The following is a 14,309-nucleotide window of genomic DNA, read 5'->3' as shown; positions in this document are numbered from 1 at the left end:
GATGATGTTGCAGGGCCGTCGAGACCTCCATCAGGGATAGGCCCCCCTATTGGAAAACAAGATCCAGAGTATATTCATTTATTTCATCCACTCCAATGCAAGGTACGTTAGATTCATCTTTTGTGCCTTCTTCTTTTACTTATTTTGCTTTGCAATATTCTGGTAAAGATCATGTGGAAGAAAAAGTACAGTCTGTTGACTATGGAAAAGGTCCTCTTGAGGACCAATTCTTGTATGTTAACACACGTCATAGGGATTATAAGAAAAAGCCAGGTACCTCTTCTTCTAGCCTTCCTTCTTTTCAGTCTACTTCACAAAATCAGAATGAATTTGGTGTTCCTTTTTTTTTCATGCATGGTGCATCGTCATCTTCACATTTTCATTTCCAATCATTAAATGATAAAAATAAACAAAATGCATCTACACCTCATTTTCAAAACCCACCCATCCCACCACATTCATCCGCTGCTTCAATTCCATTCACACCATTCACTTTTCCATTTCATACACCTTATGTTGCACTACATATCACACTGGGGGGTTATGAAAACATAGGTACATCCTTTAGGACCTCATCCTTATCTCTGCCGGGTGGTGTTTCACCTACTTCACACACACTTTTAAAATCATTGCAGCCTAGGTATCCCCCCCAATCTCTCCCGAGTGTGGATCAATTGACTCCATAGTTTGCCTCCATGGCTTTCCCTAGTGAACCTTCTGGTCATACTGTTGTGCCCCAGCCTCACTTTGGACAGGGCTTCCATGTCCCAGTGCCTTCACATACACCGGCACCTTATGGAAACATTCATGTTCCAATGCCTCCGCCTCAATCGACACTCATTGGACACTCACAACCTACTTTTGCCTACCCATCTTTTCCTCCTCTTCCTTCTTCTTATCAGACACGTCCACCTCCACCATCTTACTCTTCACAATCTTATCCCCCACATCCATCTTATCCTACCTACTCGACACCTCATGGTTCTAGCTCGTCTTCTGCAAGCATGCATTTAATGACGACTCGCTTTAACGAGTCAAACTTTACTACTTGGTCGAACTTGATGAGACATGTCCTTGGCTCCCAAAACCTATGGGATCTTGTGCAGGGGTTGAAACCCCAATCCAATTCCGCACTTATTCCATACGAGATTGTCCGCTCATGGAAGGCTAGGAATGCCTCCACTATTGTCGAGTTGATGTAGGGCTTAATGCCTGAGTTTCATTCTCAGCTTCAGCATTTTGACTTAGCGTCGGACCGATGGGTACACTTGGCTGACCGCTATGCGGCTTAGGATAGCACCTATCATATTAATCTTGACCATGAGTTTCAGCTTTTCAAAATCACTGACCGGGATGACTTGAAAGTCAAGTTGGCTAAGTTTCGGCGTCTCCTTACTGAATTCTCCACTACCAGGACTCCTAAGTCCTCTGACGATCAGGCCACATTGTTCCTAAACAAACTCCCTAGGAAATCCTTCAATTTTGTGGAAGGCATAATTTCAAAACCTACCATGTCTACATTCTATGAATTTAAGTGTCAGTTGTTGCGTTACGCATGGTTATTCGATCAATTTCATATGAATTTCTCTTCAAAGGGGGCTCTTGTTACTCATTCTCAGAAAGGGCAACAAGGGAAGGGAAAACAAAACCAAACCTCCACTCAAACTCAAAATCAAAATCAAAATCAATCCAGGGAATCACAAGGAACATCCCAATCTCTCAAACCTGGGTGGCAAAATGTACCTAAAAAGAATAGGTATTGTCAACATTGTCAAAAGGCTGGCCATTTTGACAACGAGTGTCGATTAAAGGCAAGAGGCACAGCACCAAAACCTAAGTCTCAGACCCCTATCCCTCAATCGGGCAATCCCCTGCAGGGAAGGCAAGGTGATGGCAAGGGGTAATTTAAAGGTCAGACTTACACTGTCACCACACAGCTATCTCAGTCGACAACATTCTCAACTCCAGAGGGCTTGTCTGACTAGTCTGCAGAGGCCCACATCGTCTCCATAGACATCAGATGCAAGTCTCATCCATATCTGTGAGTTGCCTCCCGACAACGTTACCACAGAGACCCACTCGACACAGCCAAGCACTTCAACTCCTGTTTGGATTATGAACAGTGGAGCTATACATCACATGACTCCTATCAAGGGCATCTTCCGTACCCAAGCCCCTGCAACCGGGCAAGTGTGCATAGGAAACAACTCCTCGGTCAAGATTCAAGCACAAGGTTGCGTCACTTTTGCCACTGAGAAGGGTCTGGATCTAGCTACGCTAGACAATGTATATCATGTCCCTCAACTTGGGGTGAATTGTTATTTGCTTAGCAGCTTTGCCAGTTGGAGCGAGCGGTTTTCTTTACAGCAACCACAGTCGAGATGCTTGACTCTCTGACTGGTTTAGTGATTGCTCGCAGTGAGGTACAGCGTAATGGCCTACACCACATGACACACTTTCTGACCGAGCCGACAGCCGAGGGCTCCGTGTTCCATAGCTTCCAGGCCTTAGCCATCTCTAGAAAGCCTACGAACAATGAGCGTCTTTGGCATTTTCGCTTAGCGCATCTTGGTTATGACTCACTTTATGAGTTGTCACGCCGTAAGCTGGTTGAGGACCTTTCACGCCTAAAGCTTGCTCGAGATGTCTGTAAAGCTTGTCAGTTCGGAAAGCAACACCATACCCCATTTCCTCAGCAGTCCTCTCATAGAGTTGAGACATCTCTTAGATTGATTCATGTTGATCTTTGTGGGCCAACATCCACTATTGCCTTGAATGGCGCACTGTACTTCTTTTGCACCCTTGGTCCGATACCCTGGCCTCTCTGGGGTGATCACTTGGGCTCCCTTGGTAAGATAGCCATCACCTATGTAGACTTGGTAGGCCACTGGGCAACCGACGCGCACTCTTTGTCCGATGCCCTGGCTACTTTGGGATGGGACGCCTTGGGATAAATCAAAATTTAGGCTGACCTACTTTTCTAGCCCTGTTTTGGGCCTGAGAGGGGGTGTTGTGCTAAGAAATGCACTTAGTCACTTAAGCAACCCCAAAACATGATTATTTTAGGCTTATTTTAGCCAAAACCCTAAAATGGAGAGTAGATCGAGAGAGTTAAGTAGGAGAGGATCTAGAACCCTAATTTTCTATAAATTGGCAGCCAGCCCTCCACTCTTCCCTTAATCTCGTTTTTGCAGATTTCAAGTGTTTCAGCTTGCTGCCACACCCCGTTCGCGAAGGACATCTCAGCCAAAGCTGTCCATTGCTATCTCCATCAATTGGCACCTGATTTCCAGCCCTCTTTATGCAGTTTGGAGCTGATTTCAATCAGGCGACTACTGTTCCTGTATAGACCTGCTGCCGAACAACCTGCCACGTCATCACAGTCCTGCTGCCTACGTTTTCAGTCTCTCTCTCTCCTGCAGGCTGTCATGCCTGCGTTTAGAGTTTATCTCTCACCTGCTGCCTACGTTTTTAGTCTTCCTCTCACCTGCTGCCTACGTTTTTAGTATTTCTATCTCCTCACTGTTGTCTGCATCAAATCCAGCTTCTCATTGCTGCATTTGCTGGTGTTCGACATCCGGGGGCTGCCTTGCTGCAATTCGATCCGTTCGGAGTACGACACACTCTCCAACTCATTATCCCTGCCTTGATCCTTGAGATACAGGAGTTCGAGGTTCAGTATTCATTCACTGCATAGTGTGTTTGCTGCATGAGCACCATATTATTCAGTAGTCATATCACTTCATCTATTCACTGTGTTCATTGTCTCTGAGTTACCCTAACCCTAACTATGTTCTTTTATCTTTTTGTCGTACGGTTTCTGTTTATGTTTTTGTGTTAGGGTATTTCTTAACATAATCATGATGTATGCAAACCATACAAAGTGTTAAAGGGGCAAAAATGTGCATTGCATCAAAATGTGTTTGATGCAACTTGCTTTTCCACTTTTTCTACGCCAGAGCTAGAAAAGCGCACATAGGATTAAGTATTGGCATTGTCCCTCCCACAGGCCTCAAATCAGTAAAAAAAGGGCAAATCTAGCAAATACTATGGCAAAGTGTAAAAGTACTGTTTGTAAGAAAACATATAATGTAGTAGGACTTCGCTAACACATAACATCCATCAGTGTGCTTGCGTCAGCATATATAGAGAGCATTTGGACCCATCATAAGGACGTTTCAGGTACTGGGGCAGAAGTGTTTCTTTTCTGTTGGAGCCTCACTATATATGTCCAATGCATGATGATCTACAGAAAGTATTGAGTTTTTTATTCACAAAAGCTATTGTAAGTAGGTCTACCTTGAGTTGCCCAAGTAGATCTCTTATCTTTGGTAATGATGGATAAGTCAGTAGATAACAGATGCCTCAGACTCTTTACTAATATCATCAAGTTTCGGCCTTTGGAATAAAAAATCACTATGAACATCCTTCATGACAACAATACTTGAATATAGAAATAATTGGAACCATGCATCTTATCAAAACTCTCACAAACATCATCTTTACAAAGAAAAATGCAAACAAAAAATCTGTAAGGCTACTGCAAATAAAGATTTGTTCATAAAACATAATATGTATACCATAGAATCTGTAGACTGGGATTCAATTGTCTGTCCAGGAAGTTTGGGAGGAGCGCCTTGAGCCTCTCTACTTTTAAGCACACGATGTGTACGAACCCGAGCCTGTACCCGTACAAAAGTCTGGATGCAACGCAAAGTTCCAGTTGCCTGCTTGCGGACACCATGCCCACTGATGGCCGCTTGTAATCGCACAAGACCTTTCAAAGCACGAAGTGCCCTTCTGGCCTGTTACGCATTCAAGCATCAGCTCAAGGGAAAAACAAAGCTGACAGAAGTGCTCACAGCATCATCCTTCGAAATTGAATAAAGTCTGACACTCCTAATTTAACATTAAAAGCTCACAGTGTTGCATACCAAAAACGCACGGAAGGCCGTTTGGATGCAAATAGCTGCCTGCTCTTTGCGAGCAGCATCATTAATCTGAACTTCATCAGTTTCGCGACTAGTAACTAAGATAGAATTTTCTCTGGACTTGTCGCTGTTATCCTCCACAGGCTTTGATCCATTGTCACTGACATGATGAGACTTCCAAAGACTCCATCTACCATTCTTCTCATTGGGTGACACCTTCTGATTTGAAAATGAAGAAAATAAGTGCAGTATTGCCATCCATGTTAATGTTACAGCGTGTTGCAAAACAGCAGTATAGTACATTTGAAGTTCTCTAAAATCTCAAATTGCAAATGCATCTATTTACATAACTAACTGTTTTGAGACAGTTGCTGTTGAAAATATTTGAAAACAGTAATTTTATTCCTCAGCTTTAGGGTTGCTACCGGGCAACAAGCTAGAAAAGAAGGTAACCCAAAAGTTACTATTATCGGTAGAGAAGCTAGACTGCAATAATTTACCAAAACAAGTCTTCTGAAACAGTTTCAAAACATCAAATTCTATGCAGTCAGTTAGAGGAATGCATCTTACATACTTAAAGCAGCTATCGACTTTTAAAAGAAAAAACTATTTCCAATGATAAACATCCCTTATCACTAGCATCCAGATTTAAAAATAATCCTAATAAAAATCCTGGTTAAGAAAAGGAGATCTAGCTCACATCTGTATCAGTCTCAGCATGTGAGCCCCTCCTCCTATTCACAATCCTCTTTAACCAATTTTTTGATTTCCCCATGGAACCCGTTGAATCTGCAGCAACAAATCTGCAAAAGAGAGACAATGCAAACGTGTGATACAGTCATTCATCCAACCTTCCCTCTTTCATTATGAAACAGCAAAGGCATGACAACCATATCAAGCCAACAAACATGTATTGATATATGAGCAGATACAATATGTTCCAATTTGCACAAGGGATATACTTCACAAGAATTACTAAGTGGTGATGATGATCCAAATTGTTTTTTCAGCATCTTGCACATTCTATCTGCTTGTTTACAAAATTAATCATAAGTGGGTTCCTATGCAATATTATGGGTGATGCACCACCAGGGCCAACATGATCTCCAACTCCATCCCAAAAGTCTGGGAACTAATCATGAAAACTCTCAAGGAATCTCACCATAGCTAGGCAATGAGGCATATATGTTTACTTTATAGAAAATCCACCATCACGCTTCATCACCTCCAATTAGATCCCCTCCTGTTGGCTTGTGGGCCACCCTCCAGCCTTACCACAGCTATAAGAGGTGAATGGTTGTTCTCTTTGTACACATCAGCATAAGGGCAGCATTATTCACGAATCACACTGCAATTCAGATTCAGCATTTTTCCTTTAAGCAATGTGAAAAGGATAAGACTTCAGGAAAAGCAGATGAAGGTCATTTGGCAGATATCTTGCAAGCCAATTCAGGAAGACTCTCCTAATCAGCATTTACACCTCTAGCTGCCAAATATTCTATCGCGTTACAAGGTTCAACAATAAGCACATTGTGGGTTGATTTGTTGTGAAAGGGTTTGCATATGGCTGGTCTTTTGGTAAAATTTAGATCATAGCACAGGATGCCAGTACCCCTGTGAATGCCAATGGCTGCCAACTTCAAGTTTGCTCACTACATTCTACTGGGCCTCTATAACATAAACAACCAGAGGATGTCTTGAAGGTACAGAATAGAGTCAAGATGCTATAAATGTGCAAGAGTATAATCAGCATTTGCACAATGAGCACATTATGGGCTGATTTGCTGCAAAAAGGCTTGCATATGGCTGGTCTTTTGGTAAATAGTAGCATAAGATAGCAATATCCCCCTCCATGTCAATGGATGCTAACTTCAAGTGCATTACATACATTCTACAGGGCCTCTGTTATATAAGCAAGCCAGAGGCTGTTTTGAAGTTACACACTAGAGTCAAGATGTTATGTGCGCCTGAGCATAATTGGCATTTATTTAGCAAGGCATATAGATCGCTTTGCAGGAAATGATATTTTAGGCTGGCACTGTGTACATTGAGTACAGGGCAGATGGCTGGTCCTGCAACGTCTAGTGTAGGTGTATAAATTTGGTTCAGCCTATGCTTTCCAGACCTCAGCAGTTAGGGCGGCAATCTGACAGAGCTGCAAACATTGAAACAATGCCTGCCTGTCCAAATGCTTTTCCATAAATTTATGTGGCAGTTTCAATAACTAGCCAAAGCCTGGTGACAATGCTAGTGACAAATCATATATATTTGCATACAAACTGTTGTCATTTGAGTGCTTGTGTGTTTCTGGAACAGACCATTTCTGATGTAAAGAAATATACAAGCATAACACCAGTTACCTCCTCTTGGGCTAGAGATAACAAATAAATGTGACCAGAATAATTGTTTACATGTCACATGCAGACTGACTTTCCTAATCAGTGGTCTGATAATGCTCCATAATGGTCTGTTTTATAAATGAATTTGTCACCTGAAGATTATCCACTTCCCAATCATGGATGGATGTAACCTGGCATAGCTTTCTGCATACAATGCACAGGATATTGCAACATTATGGCAAATGGTAAGCAGCCAATATATGGAAAGAGGTACAATCTGCCAAGCCTTGTCGCCAACAATATCAAGATAAAGGCAGCAAACCTAGTGAAGAAAAGCAGTTATGCAAGGCTCAAATGTGTCCAGCACTTAATGATATGAGGAAGTTGCAACATGATATGTGGGCCTAGACATAACACTATCGTGGTAGGGCATCCTTCTGTATAGATGATCAAGTTCTAGATGATGCCTTGAAATTGCATAAGACAGAAAAATTATGGCCTCCCCACAATGATGCCCTCACCACAGGATTCTCAAGTTCTAAACCATCAGATTGTACAGACATTCCCAGTACAGAGCACCTTGGTCCTTCTTCCTCCAACAAACCAGACAATGGTTCATAGCACCTCTGTGCCAGTTTATGGAGTTTCAGAACCTATATCAACGTTGAAATTCACAGAAGCAATGCAGAGTTATGTTTAGTTCACGCCTTGGATGCTCAGAAGGACCAACTCACCACTACTTAGGCACCCCCATCCCCTACTGGTGGACACTTTGCAACCCAGCATAAATGCTGAGCTGGCTTCAGACATTACATACACTTTACATTACATACACTTTCTATTGATGATGAATAAATTCCTACTACTCTTCAAGAAATTTGATTCTGCACTGTCCTCACCACTAGCTCAGGTCTAGCCACTCTCTAAGTGATCATGCCCTCTTCCACTACACTGCAACCAAGTATGCCGTATCTTGATCCTCTTCATCACCTACCAACTTTGCACTGAAACCACCACCATCCGCCCCCCTCAGGGCACAAAACATGTGACCAAACCCTGTGCCTTTGCACGTGGCAGCATTCGCTTCTTTCACCAGAGTCCACATCTTCCTCTTCTGTGCCATCATGTTGAGGCTTGGGTGGCCATGATATCTTCAATAAGCATGCAATCATAAATCAAGAGCTCCAAACTTTGGTAGGTTGCAACAAGACACCAACATGATGCCGTAGTTGGGGGCACACATGACAATATCACCTCTCTATATGACAGTCCATCCACACTAAACCAGTCTCCAGGCACTACATCTTCCATCATAGCCCATGCATGCTCTTCAAGGGTGCAGACATATTTTGCACCAAAAGGCTTAATCCCATAATCTTATGGCTCTCCAAAGAGAGAAAGACCTGTGTCCTGGTTCTCCTTTAACATAATACCTCATAGGACTTCCAATCTCTGCCAAGTCTGGTCTTTAGTCAGCATTATTACATCTAACACGTCCAAGATTTAGGATATTGCAACATGGACCCAGCACACATTATGTGTTTTATTTGGCTCGACACATCCATTCACTCATGGATTGTTAGGAGAGACTAGATGCAGAAAAGACTGAAATGATAGTTTGACAGGTCAAGTGAGGAGAAAGTGCGCACAAAAACCAATAGTGAAGAAGGAAATATAGATTCATGGCACACATTCAAGAATCTAACTCGGAAACTGGTCAGTGGTATTGCTTCCTAGCTGCTTTACTTGATTGACTGCAAGCCGTCTGTGCAGCTGATGACTTCATCAAACACTAATGAACAAAATCTCACTGATTTTGAGAGAGAGACACTCCAGACTTATCATTTAGCAGATGAAGCATGGAATATGGATTTCTAGCATTAAATCAATGTTTCTAGCATTACTGCATGAGCAGCACCATCCAGGTGTCTACTTTCAAGAACTGCAAGGTAAGCATTGACAGTCTATCACTCATCCTCTGCACTGCCGGTTGCACATAAACTTGGTCTCACCACAAACCTTTTCTTGTTTAGCCAGCTGTCATTGCCAAAGTTCCCAAGATATAGTAAAACTTACTACAAGTTAAGCAAAGTTTAGCAAAACTGTATCTCGATCGCCATAGTCAAGCTAACTAACTTTATGCATACAATATGCAGGGTTGGATAGCCAATATAAGCCATTTAAAGAACGAGCAATTTGTTGCTGCCACAAGCTCTTGATACTTCCTTCATTGAGATGCATGGGTTGTTCATTAAATTATTGAATGTCGGATCAGATTCGGACTGCAGGGGAAGGACACTGGATCAAGTATTATGTGAGATTAGGGCCCTTCTGATCATCATGTCTCCAGGCACAGATGCTCAACCCCATACAAGGCGACACAGCTCAAACTGAGCAAAAACAACAGCAGCCAGGACTTCAAAGGGGCATATTGGGGGTCTCTTGATGCAGTGATCCAACCAATGAATTTGGCTCAAAATGAGAAACCTAACCGTCTGTGCCACGGAGGCGATGGGAGCAGAAGCTTACCGAGGTTCTGTTCCAGGAGAGGATTGGGGAATGCTTAAGCTTTACATCTGCCCATTCGAAAATCCTTCCCTGTCATCAATGTCTGTGCCCTTCACTCTCACTATTCTCTCACAGCCAGCTGCAGCTAGCTTGTATTGAGTAAGAAAAGGCCTTTTGAGAGAGAGAGAGAGAGAGAGAGAGAGAGAATGGAAGTAGCTAAGCAATCATTTGTTATTCCATATTTTATTGTTTTTAGCTTAACTTTAGCCCATAATTAAGGTACCTACTTCAAAACTGCACACACTATGGGGGTCCCTTGTGAAGTCCATGCTAGCACTCTTTGTTCCCTTTGAATTTGGAAGTGATGTAGCAGTGTAGCCCCCTCACTAAAAGTAGTGTAATCAACAAGTTTTGTCTAGCAATTTTACATATTTTAGAACCCTATAGCCACCCCACTAGATAACTATAATCATATGAATTATTTAGCCATATGCTTTTTTGGGTAATCATATGAGTTCATTAGGTTTCTCCTTAATGTTTTTTGGGTAATGAGGAAATGTGTATGTTTCCTATAACAATGGTTTTCCAATCACTAACCTAAGGATTCCCTCCCTGGACTTGTTACCTATGTATACACAAGGTCTTAGAAAGCCCTAACATATACACAACTGACAATGACTATAGAATTTGACAATTTCCACTTGGCCCTTGAGAAGCCTATTTTTATTGTCCTATTTGTTGAGTTAGCTGGGTGGTTATTCTCAATTAGGTGGCAAGCCCCTCTCCTACAACCAACAAATACTCCATGTTTGCTACTCAACTTGAGTCCCCACATCTATCTCTCAATGACACTTTTACACATGGGCAACACTTTTCCACCTAAAGACAACTCAATAAAGGTAATACATAAATCAATTGGAACTTTAACTTTCCAATTGTGTCTCACAAGTAACTAATAAATTGCTTATTGACCTTAAGTTTATGCAACATGAGTAAAAAAAGCACATGCAATATGTTATGAATTCGAACTCTCCTTTCAACCATAACAACCATGATAACCCCCATGACAACCAAGTAGTCATTAAAGACTTGAGTGCTCAAACTTCCACATTAAAGTTGGTTAATGTAATTTCATCATATCACCTACCATAACTTGAATTTAAACATTTTGAAGTGAAACTTTTTGAGTAAAATCACTCCAGGTTATGTTGTTTACGATATGATGGCAACACCAACTTATATGATTAGGTCTACTACTTTTCACCCCTTGCAATTCATTCATTGCTTTCTTGAAGATCACTTATGAGGATTGTCTATCATGTGACTACTACAACATTTCTAACATCAAGAAAGGAATTCCAATGTCCTTTTCATGGTAAGGGGCTTCTCTAATATTCAATATTTTCTACACATATATATAGTTTCCCTAGGCGTGCATTATAACCCTAGACTTTGACATTCTAATAAAATTGCATTGGGCCACCTAAATGGAGAATGTAGAGCTGACAATGATCTTTGATAACTTTGGGCCAATATGTGCATATATACATATATGACACATTCGTTTAAAATATGTGGCATCTCTCTCTCTCTCTCTCTCTCATACCAATGTCCAACCCATTATTATCCCTCTCAAATTATAACGCAATGGTATATTATTGAAAGGCCCATTATCTCTTAAATCAAAGCCTATGTTTGTTGTAAATTCAAACACTACATAATAAAGATGATTTTTGAATCACCTATTACACTTTCATGTCCCTCCCTCCTGCATACCAATGTCCAACTCATTATTATCCCTCGCAAATATAATGCAATGCTATGTTGGTGAAACGCACACTATCTCTTAAATTGAAGCCTCTATTTTTTCAACAGCCAAGCTTGTAGCTAAGCAACACCCACTTAAATATGGTTGTAAAGGCTACCGTATAGTCATCATCATAGATGGGAGTGGGCACAAAAATGTTTTTTTTCCTCAACCAAGATGTACATGAAGCACCAAGTTTAAAGCAAAACCCATTAGTGGACACTCTAATAACATCACAACCTACCCATGCAAGATCATAAAAAGCATGTAGATGTGGATCAATCCCACATGGAGAGGATAAAGCATAATCATGTGTGCCTTATAAAGTAGCAAAAGATCCATTTCATGGCTTGGCAAGGCTTTGAAACTAAGGAACATATAAATCTACTCACAAATGCAAGTTATCTAGCATAGTGTGATAGCTATAAAGAAGACACCAACAAGTTATTGATAAAAGGAAGCATCTATTGGATCACCTAGAGCTCAAAATTTATGGTATAAACCAGGCCTTGCAAGGGTAGCCACGAGCTTCCCTATGTCAAAAGTATATATATTCAACAAATTTTGGATGTACTTTACCATTGCATAACAGTGTAGCCCTTGTTGTGTAAATTGATGCTCAAGTAGTACTACATTAAACCCAAGCTAGACACCTCAAAAGCATAGTGTAAGTGCTATAATTTTAGCATCATTCATCTTGGTAACCTAAGTTGATAACCATAAAGATCCATTGTGTTTCCTGGCATAGAGCACTCTCAACCAAACTATTGCAAAAACCATAAGCCAACAAGCATGCATTGATCTTCTCATACTAAGGTCAAGGTACTTGCTTAAGACCAAAAATGATGTCTTTAATTTTCATATCTTTAACTCATGTCCTTATTTGCAAACTCAAGAGGCTATGTAACATATACTTTATTATGCTAGATGCCTATAAGGAAAGCAGCCCTTGTGTCCAATTGACGTACCTCTCAGCCACAAAGTTTGGCCAGTGCAAGAAGACATTGAGTGGTAGTCTATGTGAAGTAGGTGCAAAGGTCTCATCATAATCGATCCCCATTTGTTGAGTATAACCTTTGCAATAAGTTGTTCCTTATAGCAATCATTATTGCCATCTTCTCTTCTTTTTAACTTGTAGATCCACCTCTATTATTAATGGCCTTTTTATGTCCATGCAAGCCAACTAAATCCACATGTCATTTGTGAGCGTAGAATCATACTCATATTGTGTAGCATGCATGCAAAGAAGTTCTAGCATATGTCTACTAGGCACTATATGTTCTTACTTCATACCTTTTTCAACCATAAATGCAATAACTTCTTTAGATACATACTTCCCCCATTATTTGTATGCAATAAACAAAGCTTACAATATATCTCATTCTCATCCATAAATAAGAACTACTTAAAGTGCATAAATACTTCTAACTTGAGCTTCGAATCGTAATCTCAAGTAGTTTGGCATAATCATCAATGAATGTTATGAAATATAAATATCCACCAATTTGAGGTGTCCTTATAGGAAAACAAACATAATTGTATAGAAGTTGCAATTTCTTAGCTACCCTAACTCATCCATCCTTAAGGACACACGTTCTAATTTTTATCAAGAATACAACCCTTCAATACATGTTTTAGAGGAGCTTGCAAATGTGGCAAGAAAGACATCATTTCTTACCTAACAAGATACAACAAGGACCTATCATTCAAGTCCAAAACATGCATTCCATAAATTTACCACTATCCACAAAATTGGCAATACAAACAAATGCACAAAAAATCTACAACCCTTCATAAACATCTATCTTGTAAAGTTCATAGCATAAGGTTATTTATCCAACAACGACATTATAATTACTATGATCATGAATCATACATTTATCGTCCATAAGTATAGCTATGAAACTAGCATTGGGAACTTTAAAAATTAGCAACATGTTCCTTTTGATACCTATTACAAAACGTACTAATGAGAAAGTAGGTGTAATATCATTTAGTGTTGTGAAATGCACCTGACAAACATCTTAAATGAAATATGAGGTTTTATGGGTGTACTAAATATAACCTTTCTATGAGGACACGTCCATGAAGCAAAGCAACTCCTTATGATGAGTAATATAATTGCTAGCACCACTATCAAAACACTAAAGATTAGAATCACAAACCACCAACATGTATCATGTAGTGAAGAGTCCATTGGCAACTAATCACATCATGTAGGACCAAAATGGATGATGAGTAAATGATTGCTCCTAAATATTCTAATATCTCAAATGCATCACTAAATTTCTCAACATGTGATTGCAAAGTGTTCAAAATTGCAAAAGAAAGATGTTTACTTCCAACGTGAGATTGGCTACTACACACATTGTACCTCTATTGAAAACATTGGGGTAGAATATATAGAAGAGTATATTGAGGGTGAGTTTGCTAAAGCTAGAAGTTCTAGGTATGCATGGGAAACGACCCACTACAATGTAGCAAAAATGGCCCAAAAATGGCAAATATCAACCATTATATGACACACAAAATATTGGCATACTTGTTGGGTTCAAAATGTTTCTATGAAATCATTCACACACTTGCTCAAGACCAAATGTTGCAGCAATTTGATGTTGTTAACACTTATGTAGAAGAGGCTTCCAAATGGGGATGGAATAGATGCTCTCACACCAATTATTGGGTGTAATGAAGCAAATTATCAACATGAGATGTGAAGCCTAT

At 40.4% G+C, this 14,309-nt stretch overlaps 1 protein-coding gene across 2 annotated transcripts in view; it reads right to left on the bottom strand.

The window, feature by feature from the left end:
- Positions 1-9,968, bottom strand: part of LOC148017964 (protein IQ-DOMAIN 5-like) — a 52,680-nt gene extending 42,712 nt beyond the window's left edge. Inside the window, exons 1-4 of one of the 2 annotated variants that reach the window (XM_087661210.1) lie at positions 9,800-9,968; positions 5,632-5,734; positions 4,935-5,147; positions 4,581-4,805 (exon numbers count right to left, since the gene is read on the bottom strand). In XM_087661210.1, coding sequence (XP_087517336.1) covers positions 4,581-4,805; positions 4,935-5,147; positions 5,632-5,706 — 513 coding nt within the window. In that variant the 5' untranslated portion in view covers positions 5,707-5,734; positions 9,800-9,968. Of the gene's footprint in view, positions 1-4,580; positions 4,806-4,934; positions 5,151-5,631; positions 5,735-9,799 lie in introns of both variants that reach the window. The other variant, XM_087661209.1, reaches the window with a different exon arrangement.
- Between the last annotated feature and the right edge of the window lie 4,341 nt (positions 9,969-14,309).

Source organism: Lygodium microphyllum, chromosome 21 (assembly GCF_053477565.2).
Source record: "Lygodium microphyllum isolate KBCC chromosome 21, Lygodium_microphyllum_v1.1.10, whole genome shotgun sequence".
NCBI classification, from domain to species: domain Eukaryota; kingdom Viridiplantae; phylum Streptophyta; class Polypodiopsida; order Schizaeales; family Lygodiaceae; genus Lygodium; species Lygodium microphyllum.
This window is presented reverse-complemented; position numbering and strand designations above follow the sequence as displayed.